Genomic DNA, 14,565 nt, shown 5'->3' with positions numbered 1-14,565 from the left:
GGCTGCTATGAAAGTGAACTGTGTTTGCGTGTGATCAGAGGAGTATTCATTCCGCCGATTCTGTTGAAAAATGTTATTTAAACGGAAGGAAACGGAACGAAAAAGGGATAAAAATACCAGAATTTGTCCAATAGAAACTCACATTTGCAACTGTTGGACTAATGATTATACCCTAGATCAGCTAGATGCAGGCAAGAGTGTGCATGGCGGTATTGCATGTGTCACTGACTGTCACCTTGATTACTAAAAATTATCTCGACCTGTGCACCTACGTTGTAAACTTTTATTCATAGGCTAGGTTGTAGTAACCTCATGATGGGTACAGGGAAAATGTGAGTATCATGTAGTAGCCTAAACCTATCAATGTTACATTGAGCTGGGTGAATGGAATATGAATGACAGTCATCCAATATAATGTAATAGAAATAAGGCCATGCTCATAAAAAAAATTATGATCCTCCCTCATCTTAAGCAGCACCAACCACCACTGGTCTACATGATTTGGTGCATGATATCGCTTTTCTGTCCCCATCATTTCAGATTGCATATCTCATTCATATGCATCGTCGCTGAAGTGCTTGCTACACACACACAGCGATGTAAGGTTGGCTGCAGGAGTATGTAGCCTACATTGTATTTACTATTTCTAACTGCTACTAACCATCTTCTGCGTATCTTTTACCGGAAAACGGTGAAATGTGGTGCATTCTTCCCTTGATTTCCTGTATTAAGTGCAGCCAGGGACCGAACACCAGCTTGCTCTTACTGCCATCTCTTTTTTCCACTTTGCCTAACTAACTACCTGCGATAGGCCTAACTTTATCAACTTTCGCACCAGCTCCTACCACCAAAATAAAAACTGTGACATCAAGGTCTAGTTAAGGGCATATCGTGACGTTTCTACATAGCAGGGTCTCACCCATGAGGGCGCGCACAAGTGCAGTTGTTACCCATTTTCACTATATAAAATAATTATATAAAATAATCGCACATTTTAGGTGGAAAAGTACACATTTCCAGACTCAAAACCGATAGTACTTTTGACAAAAATAGCTAATTCAAAAAAACTATGAATTTCTCCACAGTTCACGGATTTGTGAATCATGCATTCACTGACAAGGAAGCAGAGCGAGGCCTGCATCCAGCAACGTCACAAGTCAAATGACCCGTTTTTGCAGCGGGTTCAGTTCTGCACTCCAGGGAGAGAGTATGGAATCACTTGGGAGTTTCTGGATTTGGGGTAAACTTCTCCTTTAACCTCTTCATCACTAGGCACCTGGCTAAAGTGCCTGCCTCGAAAATGCATGCCCAAATTGAATAGAGTATATCTCCAAAACGACAAGGGCTATCAACATAATCTTGGTAGCAAAAGAAAGGTAACACATGTGAGATGTATCTTGAAGTGAAATAATTAATGTGGGTATTACTGTGTCAGAGTACATGAAGCTAGAACACAGCCTAAATTGGGAGGTTTTGATTCCGCCTGAAAGTAACTTCAGGTTTTATAGGGAATAATTTATTGGACTTATGCAGCTGCAGCCCCTAAACACTATGGGACCATAGCCCAATATCTGATCAAATCAAATCAAATCAAATTTTATTGGTCACATGCGCCGAATACAACAGGTGCAGACATTACAGTGAAATGCTTACTTACAGCCCTTAACCAACAGTGCATTTATTTTAAACAAAAAAGTAAGAATAAAACAACAACAAAAAAGTGTTGAGAAAAAAAGAGCAGAAGTAAAAATAAAGTGACAGTAGGGAGGCTATATATACAATAGAATAAAGTGACAGTAGGGAGGCTATATATACAGGGGGATACCGTTGCATAGTCAATGTGCGGGGGCACCGGCTAGTTGAGGTAGTTGAGGTAATATGTACATGTGGGTGGTAGATGAGTACTTATGTGAAGTTTGATGCCAATAAAGTAAAGTAAACCAAAGTTGTAGGGGTTTTAGTTGAAGTATGTTTAGGCGGATTACCAAATGGAGACATTTGAGTAGATTTGGTCACCATCAGTGCCATTTGACTTTTATCAGGTACCAGACAGCAAAAGGCATTTAATTTCACTAACATATCACTATATGTGTACATTCCATCAAAATACAACTGTTTTGATGTTGTTTCCCATGTTCTCCCAGACCTGGGAAAGTTTGACTCCAAACTGAGCAGATTTATTAGAAACTATAAACAACACATTTAAAATAAAAAATTACACACATCCCAAAACTATAAACAATGATATGGTGTCCTTGGGTGGGTTGTCACACAAAATGTAGACCCTTTTTTCTCTTCTCTATTATGCCACCTATCTTCTTCTTCCTCTTCTTCCTCCCCGACTCTTGGAGTGGCAGGCCTACCTCCACCACGCTGACTTGGATGCGCTGACTTTGAGAAAACTTTTCATTTTCTTTTGGGTTGAGGGCTCTTTACAGGGGACTCAGTGTCCGATGAAGACCGTGGCCGAGGGAGGGGAGCAGAAGTGCGTTGTCTAGACAAGCGGCCAGGCTGAGGAAGAGGAGGCTCTGCCTGAGGAAGGGGAAGCTGTGGCTGAGGAGGCAGATGCTCTGGCTGTGGCTCATACCCCTATAATCATCTTCACTGTACAAACAAGACAAAAGAGAAAAGAAAATCATGACTAAAACACACTTGTATTCATTCATTGACAAATCTGACTCAAAACAGTCAGATATATAAAATAAATAGTTAGAACTATGAGAATGATGACTAAAGTGATAATTCAGTGACAATAAATAATACACATAGCGTTCTATTGTAAGTCAATTTGCGCGTGGGCCTCCAAGCTAACTAAGCTAGCGCTAACTTACGTTGAGCTTCAGTTACTAAAATAGATATTTTAGAATGTATGTTTTGTACTCATACAATAAATTAGTAATAGTAGTATTAGAAGTAATAAATAACAATGGGATTACATACTCTTCTGATGCTTGAGTAGGGCCCTGGACACGATAACCTTCGTTCTCGTCGTTGGGGTCTGGTTCGTCCGGTATAAGCAGGTCCTCATCGTCTCATTCAGAGTCAATGGGGATACATGGAGTCCAACTTTCATCTGTTACAATTAATAACGCCTCTGTAACTGTATATTTGTTACTAGAGCCTGCCATATTTGAATAAACTTTGCGTTTTACCTCCGAAATTCTAGTGTTGTGGTGCACTCTGCGTAACCGTGCGTAATGCAGCAAGTCAACTAATATGAGACAATGAGGTGCGCACCTGGATATTTCAACAACCGGTTGGTCGATTTTGACATGTGACCCCTCTATCGAAAGCTCTGGATCTGTAGAATTAAATGAGAACAATGACAAACCACCGGGATTGCATCATATATCCAGAAGATGGCGACAAAACAGTGCCTGTTGTGATTGAACCAAACTACTGACTTCATCTTCAAACACATTGTTGGCCATGTAAAACGATGGAAACTCATTGAAATCGACTCGGAATGAGAGAGAGACCCTAGAGTATCTTTTCAAGTGGTTTTATTCGATCAGACACTACTTTTGGTAACAGAAACAACAAAGGTTGTTGTGATAAAAAAAATTTACGTTTGTTCTTTGATTAATAGTTTAGTGAGTGTTGGTCATAGAGGAACACGGCTATCACTGTTGGAATCTGTGAGGTAGCAGCTTTTGAATGGTGTATCGTTTGTGTAGATAGGTTGAGAAAAATACGTTATCTGTCTACGAATATACGGGCATGCACGGTTTCAAAATACAGTACTGGTTTTGCTATATGCTTATATATTTGCTTGGAGTCGGAATATTATTTAATTTGGGCAACAACAGTTTAGCTAGATTCACAGTTGATACGCTTCTCGTTCCAGTAGTGTATAACATTCAGGTATTCACACATGTTTAAAAACCGTACTATGCCATTGTTTGAGATTGCGGGAGGAGTACCCCGGATATGGGGAACCTCGTGATGAAGAGGTTAAAGGAGATTAAGATATCACTATGTTTGTGCAGCTCCTAGTGGCTAGTTTTTAAACTGCAACCTAGGGAACGGGGAAACCTAGTCAGTTGCATAACTGAATGCATTCAACGGAAACATGTCTTCCGCATTTAACCCAACTCCTCTGAATCAGAGAATATTCAACATCCATCGGCGCTCAGGGAGCAGAACAGCAGATTTTTCCACCTTGCAGGCTCTGGGATTCGAACAAGCAACCTTTCAGTTACTGTCCCTAAGCTCTAACCGCTAGGCTACCTGCCTATTCAACAAACGTGAACAAATAATTGGAATAAACAGGAGGAGAGGCCACCTGTGGTTGCCTGCATACACAACCACATATTCAGAAACCTTTCATGAAAAAACACAGCTTATCATCACATAAGCCTACCTGATTTGGGCTGTCTGATTTCACCTCCTTCTGTTGTGCATGTGCCCTCAGGTATGAGCCCTGTTTGGCTGCGTTGATCCCCAGTGTCACTCTGTTGCGTTCAATGATGTCCTCCCTTGGCTTGTCTGGCTTTCTGCTAGACAAGTGCCGCGAACCCTTTGATTTAGAGGGCGTCGAATTCTGTAACTGTTTCTCGGCCGCTGTCCCACTAGCCTGTCCATACTGCTCTTGATTGTAGTAAATCTGAAACTCTCTATCGTATCTGTCATGTGTCTCCCTGTAACGGTCTTCCAGGTCAGGAGAGCTAGCTTGGATTTCACCACCAGTGGCGTTGGTTGGGTTCCTCACACCTCTGCTGGCCTTAACTCTATGGTGTGGGTTTCTTTCCATGGCTTTTTCAGATGGCACACCAGGACTTGGGTGGGTGGACTCTGGCAAGCTATCCCCTATAACCTGGTTCTGATGAAGGTGGTGATGGTAGGAAAATGCAGGTGAAACCTCTCTGGTAGCTTGATTTTGCAGTGGGTGGAGGTGGTAAGACGTTAGGGGGTGTTTAGATTGAAGTTCGTTACTTGTGATTTCTGGAGTCATACTCTCTGCAAGAGCTGGACTGCGGGCAAAGATGTATCTGTATCCTCCTCTTCCTGAAATCTCCTGTCCTCTCTCGCTATGGCTCTCCTCAGATTGTTCATCCAAGTTGTGGGATTCTTCCTCGAGGGGAAGTTGTGGAGTCATCTCGTCGAACTGTCGAGCTCCCTCAAGATTAGTCCTCCAGTTGGGATCGTAGCGCAATTCTGCATAGGTGTCATCATAGTGGATCTGTCTGCAGAGTTTGAGAATAGAGGCGTTAGTAGATGATTTACATGACTAGTGGAATTTGAATTTTCTTTAGTGACCAACCTAAATCAGAACACTATAACGGGAAAGCTCAATGTGAATGACTGAAACATCATAAAAGGTACAATAGGCTGGCCTATGATGAAATAAAATATCTTCCAAGAAATGGAAGATCCTATTATTGTCATTGAATACAAAAGTATTAGGACCAAGTAGGCCTCCATCCCTGAAATGTTATGAAGAACACAACAAGCTTTGAGAGGTCAGCAGTACAATAGGTGTTACTGTACACATCAACAATACTGATGGTGTCCTTAAACAATGAGAGTGAGTCCTTCTTTGAACAGACAAGCCACTGTTTCAAATTGAATTTGACATCAGCACATTATCTGCCTGTATTTATACGTAATCTTCATATTTTCATCTCCTTATCCACTAATGAGGGAGTGTCTGAAGACTACTACTGGCGAATGGTTCACAAATGGCAATTTTCAGCTTATAAAATGGACTGAAATTGCTACCTAATGTGCCCCTTCTAACGGGGATGAAAAGATCTCATTAAAATAATTAGCAGAGTGCCTCTTTGTTGTGCTGCTTGGCAGACGAGGGGAAGCGTACTCCTCATCTCATGATGCCCCTGCGCGGGGCTGCCTAGGTGTAGGGCACTTCACTCAATGAGGCCAAAAGGGTAAGGGATGGCTCAGTAATGACTCAACTGCAACAAGCTGGAGAATTTATTATGGACGCAACACAGCTGGGCAACGTCTTCTTTACTGTGCACAAAACAACACCCATGGGCTATTATATGGCAGCCGAGATACAGACCAACCGCGCAACAAAAGGTACTCGGTTGATTTCAAGAAACAGTGTAGGAATAAAAACTGAACTGTGTGGGAAGTAAAAAGAGATTATGGAAAATGTTCAAACGTGTTTCTTTATCAGAATTCAAAAGAAATCGTGAGGTAAACAGAGAAAAATATTGCACTGGATGAATAGAGGTGCTTGAATGGGGACATTCATTGATTGAATGACGAGTAGGCTATACATGGGTGTGAAATGCCCACTGTTGTGAATGTGGATGCCCGGCTTTGAGGACAGAGCCGGTCAATGGCGAGGCTATGAGAGACTATGACGCTGGGAAATAGGGACTGTTCTCAGGGCAGACAATCTGAAATTGACCCTTTTGTGAGTATCTGCCATGGTCATTTTCACTGAAACAATGTGGGCCTACGTGGTGAAGTGGATCTTAATTTGGCGGGCATCAATCTGCCCGGAAACAACAATGAGAGAATAGCCCCTCTCTGTTTAGGGTGAAATTATTATTGCGAGGTCAGTGACGAAACAGTTTCAGTAGATTGGGAGAGTGAAAAATAGATGTGGGGCCCTCTCTTCAGATTCCTGCATCAGAGAGGTCTCTGGCATGTTGACAATGAAGCCCCGGCCAGTTAATGGACAGCAGAGTGACCGCTTATTGTGATAACCTCCAACAAAATTAAAATCTAATTTGCCTTAAATGAAGGCAGTTACTCAGAAAGTACCTAAATTAGCCTGACACGTCCACTGACAGCTCAATTAATTTGCCAATGCGTGCATCAGGTTCAATTATTGGCCTTGTTCCATTGTTGAGTGAAGAATGAACGCTATTCATCTTTTATCTTCCATGTGCTGTTTTGTGAGGAAAAGGCTTTACTGTTATAACATTTTACATAACCACTGTATTATTAGCTTCATTTTGATTAATACGTGTACGTGAAAACAGTATTTTCAAATGCAATAAACAGATTAGGCCTAATTAAAAGTGAAGCACTAATTTGCCTAAAGTAAATAGCGCAACAATGGCATAATTCACTTGAATTGTTGTAATGTTTAGAAAAGCTAAATAAAAAATGGGGAATGCCTTGGCTCATTTTAAAACAATCACAGTTGGTTGTAACATAATTATCAATAAATAATGCCCTGTAGGCCTACTTCCCTTGTAGCCTACTTGTATTTTGGACACTTCTGATTATGATTTAGTCTAACATGTTTCAGTCAAGATTTTAATAATTAGTTTGCATATCTAGTTTAAGTAAAATTTGATGAGCTTGTTCAAACATTACAACGGGCAAACATAAATGTGTATTACACTAATGTTATAGGCTACACTACCCTTTGAGATGCACAACCATAGAGAAGAAGACAAATAAGTTTGAGGTGCCACTTATGATCTACTACTGCCACCTACTGACCAAATTGAAAATGTCCTAAAGTCTACTTTGGGAAAATATACTGAACAAAAATATCAACGCAAGCAACATGTTGGTCCAATGTTTCATGAGCTGAAATAAATTATCCCCGAAATTGTCCATACGCACAAAAAGCATATTTCTCTCAAATGTTGTGCACAAATTTGTTTACATCCCTGTTAGTGAGCATTTCTCCTTTGCCAAGATAATCCATCCACCTGACAGGCATATCAAGAAGCTGATTAAACAGCATGATCATTACACAGGTGCACCTTGTACTGGCGACAATAAAAGGCCACTCTAAAATGTGCAGTTTTGTCACACAACACAATATCACAGATGTCTCAAGTTTTGAGGGAGCGTGCAATTGGCATGCTGACTGCAGGAATGTCCAAAAGAGCTGTTGCCAGAGAATTTAATGTTAATTTCTCCACCATAAGCCGCCTCCAACGTTGTTTTAGAGAATTTGTCCGTACGTCCAACCGGCCTCACAACCGCAGACCACGTGTAACCACGCCAGCACAGGACCTCCACATCCGGCTTCTTCACCTGCGGGATCGTCTGAAACCAGCCACCCCGACAGCTGATGAAACTGTGGGTTTGCACAACCAAAGAATTTCTGCACAAACTGTCACAAACCGTCTCAGGGAAGCTCATCTGCGTGCTCGTCGTCCTCCCCAAGGTCTTGTACCGGGCAGATGGCAGAGAGTGTGTATGGCGTCATGTGGGCGAGCAGTTTGCGGATGTCAACGTTGTGAACAGAGTACCCAATGGTGGCGGTGGGGTTATGGTAAGGCAGGCATAAGCTACGAACAACAAACACAATTGCATTTTATCGATGGCAATTTGAATGCACAGAGATACCGTGAAGAGAAGCTGTCGTGCCATTCATCCTCCACCAACCCCTCATGTTTCAGCATGATAATGCTCGCAAGGTTTTGTACACAATTCCTGGAAGCTGAAAATGTCCCAGTATAAGATAACAATGTTTAGGCATATTGCCAGTGATATTAATGCCTGCTTGACATTATGCATCGAGATAGGTCACATTAACTGTAAGCCTATTTCCAACGGCTGAGAATCTGTCAGGATCCAATCCTTGCATAATAGAATTTGGATATACTTGGAAGATTGACTGAATCTCTTTGTCAGACCATTTCTGAACGGTGTGTTTGCCTCATTGTATCTGCATCACATGAGACAAATATAGTATTTTATTGTTTATGTGCTGCTTTGCAAATAGATTTTGAACATTAGACTAACACATTTGTTGAAGAGTCACATTGATATTCAGCACGTCTTATGAGAAATCTATTATTTTCCCCCCTCTGGATCTCAAACCTATTTACTTTTCATTCTCCTACACATATGGTTATCCTAACAGTATTAAGTATAGGCTGAGTCATGCACAGAATGTGAACAACATGGTTCAAGACTTGATTTCTACACTATTGTTCGATGTGGTGGATGAAAATGGTCCTCACAAAGCTATTACATGAGTTGCAAGTGTATTGTGGAGGACTACTTTGGTTGTTGTTATGTGTAGGCCTACTTCCATGCAGCAGTACAGGGCACTCTAGTTTTCAGTTTTCTTAGGTTACGGTTACAGTATAACCATCACTATATAGCAGTGCTGATAAAGCAAAGGTTTAGGGCCTACCTGGACACCTCTTTGTCTCTGCTCTGCTGCTGGACGTTCTTTTTGTCCTGTCTGAGTGCTGATACCTCGAGACTATCATAGACATGAAGTTCCCCCTCATCCTCCTCTTTCAGACATGAGCCATCAGTGTCTTCCTCTTGGGGTTGTGTCATGTTTTTGTCACCAGACTCGCCACCAATTCGCCTCTGAAGCTCAAGCTGGTAGGCCCTCTCCTGGACCAAGCTCTCTGTGTCCGATTCAGCGGAGTCCCACAGGCTTAAACCAACCTCTGGCTTTAGTGGAGAGGGTTTCCTGTGTTCATCCTTTAACCTGACATAGGTCTTTCCGTGCTCAGGTCCCTTCTTACCTTCCATTTTGTACTGCTGTGCTGAGGAAAAAGTTGAGAGCTTGGTTGTAGTTGAACTGTCACTGTCAGTGTGCTGCTTTCATTACAGTAGGTGTGCACATATGTTTACTTTACCGATGGCTGCTTGTCCACTTCTTGCAAAACCTCTGTATTAAAAAGCTAAATGACATATTCAGAATAGAATATTCTCGATATTTTCACACATTTCTTAAGCTTAGCTGCTAACGCTAGCTGTCAGAAGCTGACATGGCCTTCAACTTTACTTGTTGTTGAGAATTAGTTAGCTAACTCAAGACACTTTGTTCAAAACCTTGCAAATAACAGAGGTCTACTATCTAACCTTACGTTACCTCTGTAGAAAATGTGTCGCACGTGTTGCCAAATTGTAACGTTTGAAGTTTTGCCAGCCATGTTAATAGGTAGGGAAGAAAGAAAGCGCGATAACAAACAGGAAGCTCCCATGCTATCACACAACTCTAGGAACATTTTAAAAATCACTATGAGACATCATCACACGAAGTGTGCACGACGGCCCAATTTGGGTGGTCTGGCTCATGGACTAACGTTAGCCTATACCATAATTTGATTCTCAAATTAAACGTGTCACCTTATGTTGGCTACTGTACCGTAGCTAGCCTAGCAAGAACTGGGTTTGCTTTGCTATGGTTCTTGCTCCCCTAGGCAACAACCACCAACAACTATGGTTTGCTTGTCTATCTAAAAACAATTTAGACCGTTTATTAGCTCAACAGCTTGAGTGAAAATGTTAAAAGCTGAGAGACGCTGGTATTACCGACTGGTTTATACAATGTCAAAAGACACTCACCAATTTTATTATCCAGTTCTGAAGAGTGGCAACCATGGAAACGGACGCGTACAGACAATAATTTGCGCCTGCGCAGGCATGTTTGGGCGTTCCAGGTCGTCTAATAATGCTTGTAATAAAATGACTGGGCCAACTGACCCTTCACTAAGAGGCGCGATAGAAGAAGAAGCAGGCTCCTACACGGTTGCTTGAATAGACAGGGATTTTTGAAATCGTTGAAAAACAAACACACTTTACTCGGTGTGGCGGAGGTTCGGCACGGTCGTGCTGTGAATGGGTCAGAGATGGTAGGAGATAGTGATGGAGAGGAAAGTGAAGCAAGTATGGAACATAGTGGTACAAATAAAGGAGGGCGTAAGAAAGAGAAAAAGAAAGCGGGAGTGAAAGGGAGTAGGGGAATGAAGGGGAGCGAGAGGTAAGGGAGCCTCCTGAGTGGCGCAGTGGTCTAAGGCACTGCATCGCAGTGCTAACTGTGCCACTAGAGATCCTGGTTCGAATCCAGGCTCTGTCGCAGCCGGCCGCGACCGGGAGACTCATGGGCGGCGCACAATTGTATAAACAAATAAAAAATGTATTCACTAACTGTAAGTCGCTCTGGATAAGAGCGTCTGCTAAATGACTAAAATGTAATGTAAATGTCTACCGAAGTAGAGAGGAGGGAGAAAATGAAGTTTGAGGAGAGCAACCTAGCTTCCAATGCTAGCGGAAGATCGGAGGTAGAAAGTGCAGAGGAAGGGCAAGATAATTCACGAGAGGAATGTGGAGGTGAGGAGGAGCATAAAGTGATAATGAAGTTTAGGGAGGAAGGAGGAGTTGGGGCGATGAGTCCGATAAGGTTGACGGCTGTGATAAAATAGTTGATTGGGGAAGTTGTTAATGCTAAAGTGTAGGTAGCACGTCTATTCTCATTTACATTTTAGTCATTTAGCAGACGCTCTTATCCAGAGCGACTTACAGTTAGTGAGTGCATACATGATTATTATTTTTATACTGGCCCCTGTGGGAATCGAACCCACAACCCTGGCGTTGCAAACCTGCCGGCCATTCCCTCCCCTGGACGACGCTTGGCCAATTGTGCGCCGCCCCATGGGTCGTCTCCCGGTCGCGGCCGGCTACGACAGAGCCTGGATTCGAACCAGGATCTCTAGTGGCACAGCTAGCACTGCGATGCAGTGCCTTAGACCACTGCGCCACTCGGGAGATTTTAAGAACCGGGTACTGCCAAATAAGGTAACAATAGGATATATGAGTTATTATGTGAGGGCTTATGTACCGAAGCCTTTAAGATGTTATAAATGCCAGAGGTTTGGGCATGTGGCAACAGTCTGTAAAGAGAAAAAGAGGTGTGCCAGGTGTGGAGGAGAGCATTAGTATGGGAAGTGTGGAGATGGTGTACAACCAAAGTGCTGCAACTGTGGGGGTGCTCATAGTGTGGCATATAGTGGGTGTGAGGCTATGAAGAAGGCAGTGGAGGTGCAACAAGTGAGAGCGGAGAGAAGGGTGTCATATGCTGAGGCAGTGAGGGTGGTCCAGGAGAGAAGGGTGTCATATGCTGAGGCAGCAAGGGTGGTCCAGGTCCAGGGAGATACAGGTTCAAGGGAGAGATGGGTAGGAGCATCCAGACCTGGGCAGCGATATGGTATACATAGAAAAGAGAAAGCTGATGACGTTCATAGCAGGAGCTATCAATAGCACTGATAAAGTAGAGTCTAAAACGGAGAGGATTAAACTAATAGTGAAAGCTGCTGGGAAACATTTGAGTATGACAGGGTTGACATGGGAAGAGGTTCGAGATGAGATGACCTCAATCAACCGATGGTGGAGTCATGTATTACTGGATCTTAGTTATGGTGGTAGTACTACAATGGAATGCTCGAAGCCTGTTGGCTAATGGGCAGGAATTGGCTAAGGACCGGGAGACCCATGGGGCGGCGCGCAATTGGCCCAGCGTCGTCCAGGGTAGGGGAGGGAATGGCCAGCAGGGATGTAGCTCAGTTGATAGAGCATGGCGTTTTGCAACGCCAGGGTTGTGGGTTCGATTCCCACAGGGGGTATGAAAAAAATAAAATAATGTATGCACTAACTAACTGTAAGTCGCTCTGGATAAGAGCGTCTGCTAAATGACTAAAATGTAAATGTAAAATGAATTCAAGCAGTTCATTGTTGATATGATAGCTAAGCCTGATGTGATTTGTGTGCAGGAAACATGGCTCAAACCAAATGTGGAGTTTATCATACAGGGATATGTAGTGGTTCGTAGGGACCGAGATATAGGGGGAGGGGGGGAATGTGCCACCTTCATAAAGCAAGGAATTCCCTACAAGATGATAGGCAAAGGTATTTAACAGGAGTATGTGGTGGTGGAGGTGTGGATGAGAGGAGGGGTGCTAGTGGTAGTGAATTACTATAATCCGTGTCAGATATTGGAAATGGAAGTGCTGGAGAGGGTGGAGGGCCAGGAAAGAAGTAAGGTAATGTGGTGTGGGAATATTAACGCCCACAATACACTTTGGGGGGAAACGGATGGATGGAAATGGCCAAGTGATGGAAAATTTGATAGAAAAGAAAGATCTGGTGTGCCTGAATGATGGCCGAGGGACCAGGTTTGATGTAGCCACAGGGAAAGAGTCTGCCTTGGACCTCACTCTGGTATCTAGTGCGATGGCAGGAATATGTGAGTGGGAGGTATGGGAGGAGTCGACAGTAGGGAGTGATCATTACCCCATTGTATGCACAGTAGGCCGGAGGGAGGAGGAGGTGTTAGTGGATGGAGTAGGCAGGTGGGTGTTTGGAAGGGCAAATTGGGATCAGTTTCAGGAGCTGAGTGAGCAGGTGATGGCTCGGGTGGATATGAGAGGGGATGTAGATATATGAATAACTGGGTGAGAACAGCGTTAGTGGGGGCAGCTACTGAGGCTATACCTAAGAGTTCAGGAAGGAGAAGGAGGAAAGCAGTCCCATGGTGGACGGAGGAATGTGGGGCAATGGTGAGGATTAGGAACAGGGCATTTAGAGTACTGAAAAGGACGCATAACTTCCAACATCTGATTCCGTATAAGCAGGCCCAGGCCACGGTGAGGAGAACTATCCCTCAGGCAAAGAGGTCATGTTGGCATCGGTTCTGTGACACTATTGGAAGGGCGACACCTGTGGGAGAAGTGTGGGGGATGATTAAGAGGATGAGTGGGATTATCCAGTGTTGACGAGTGGGGAGGATGTGGCAGTAACGGATGAGGAGAAAGCAGAGATGATGGCCAAAGCATTTGTCCAAGTGCATAGCTCCACAAATCTGTCAGAGGAGGGGCAGAGGGGGAGAGAGAACACGAGAGAGGAGCATCCTGGAGTGCTGGAAAGGAGGGAGGGTATAAATGATGTGTTGAGTGCACCATTTACCAGGGCAGAGGTGAAAAGAGCAATAGGTAAGGGTGGGTTAACTTAACCTGGGAAAGATGAGGTGTACTATGTTATGTTGGCCCATCTTAGTGATGAGGCACTGGATAAGGTATTGGTGTTGTACAACAGAGTGTGTGAGGAGGGGAAACTACCAGGCAGTTGGAAGGAGGCAGTAGTGGTACCAATCTGGAAGCCCGGGAAGGATCCAACGAAGCCAACAAGCCATCGGCCAATAGCTTTAACATCACATGTATGTAAGATTATGGAACGTATGATTACGGAGAGGCTAACTTACTTCCTGGAGAGCAGAGGGCTGGTAACGCCATATCAGAGTGGGTTCAGGAAGGATAGGGGAACTATGGATCCAGTGCTCTGCTTAGAAGCAGAGGTCAGGAAGGCTCAGGTGAACAAGGAAACTGTTGTAGATGTCTTTTTTGATGTGGAGAAGGCATATGATATGATGTGGAAGGAGGGGTTGTTAATCAAGCTTGATATTATGGGGGTAGGAGGAAGAATGTACAACTGGATAAAGGACTTCCTGTTTGGAAGGTCTATCCAGGTGAGGGTGGGGAAGTCTTTATCAGGCAGCTACTTGGTGGATAATGGTACACTGCAGGAGAGCGTGATTAGTCCTCTGTTGTTCTCAATCATGATCAATGATGTTTACTCTCAGGTACAGCCGGATATAGGGAGGTCGTTATTTGCAGATGATGGTGCCTTATGGAAGAGGGGAAGAAATGTGCCATACATAGTCAGGAAGGTACAGGATGCAATGGATGAGGTAGAGCGGTGGGCATTAATGTGGGGATTCAGGTTCTCTGTAGAGAAAACTCAAACAGTGTTCTTTACCAGGAGGAAGGTGGGAGATGAGGTATGCTTGAGGTTATATGGGAGAAACTTGGAGAGGGTGGGGGC

At 43.6% G+C, this 14,565-nt stretch overlaps 1 protein-coding gene and 1 long non-coding RNA gene across 4 annotated transcripts in view; both read right to left on the bottom strand.

The window, feature by feature from the left end:
* Window positions 1-10,305, bottom strand: part of jhy (junctional cadherin complex regulator) — a 51,017-nt gene extending 40,712 nt beyond the window's left edge. For 2 of the 3 annotated variants that reach the window (XM_045224343.1, XM_041893782.1), the window contains exons 1-3: window positions 10,258-10,305; window positions 9,086-9,447; window positions 4,364-5,186 (exon numbers count right to left, since the gene is read on the bottom strand). In XM_045224343.1, coding sequence (XP_045080278.1) covers window positions 4,364-5,186; window positions 9,086-9,447; window positions 10,258-10,293 — 1,221 coding nt within the window. In that variant the 5' untranslated portion in view covers window positions 10,294-10,305. Of the gene's footprint in view, window positions 1-4,363; window positions 5,187-9,085; window positions 9,453-10,257 lie in introns of all 3 variants that reach the window. The other variant, XM_045224344.1, reaches the window with a different exon arrangement.
* On the bottom strand, window positions 2,152-3,938 carry LOC121579305. Its single transcript, XR_006002890.2, has 2 exons — window positions 2,941-3,938; window positions 2,152-2,604 (listed from the first exon to the last, which is right to left on the bottom strand). It is a non-coding gene; the product is annotated as an uncharacterized LOC121579305 (long non-coding RNA).
* Window positions 10,306-14,565: the final 4,260 nt, after the last annotated feature.

This window comes from Coregonus clupeaformis, chromosome 13, assembly GCF_020615455.1.
Source record: "Coregonus clupeaformis isolate EN_2021a chromosome 13, ASM2061545v1, whole genome shotgun sequence".
In the NCBI taxonomy this organism is placed as follows: Eukaryota; Metazoa; Chordata; class Actinopteri; order Salmoniformes; family Salmonidae; genus Coregonus; species Coregonus clupeaformis.
The sequence above is the reverse complement of the archived record's forward strand: the minus strand, read 5'-3'. Positions and strand labels throughout refer to the sequence as shown.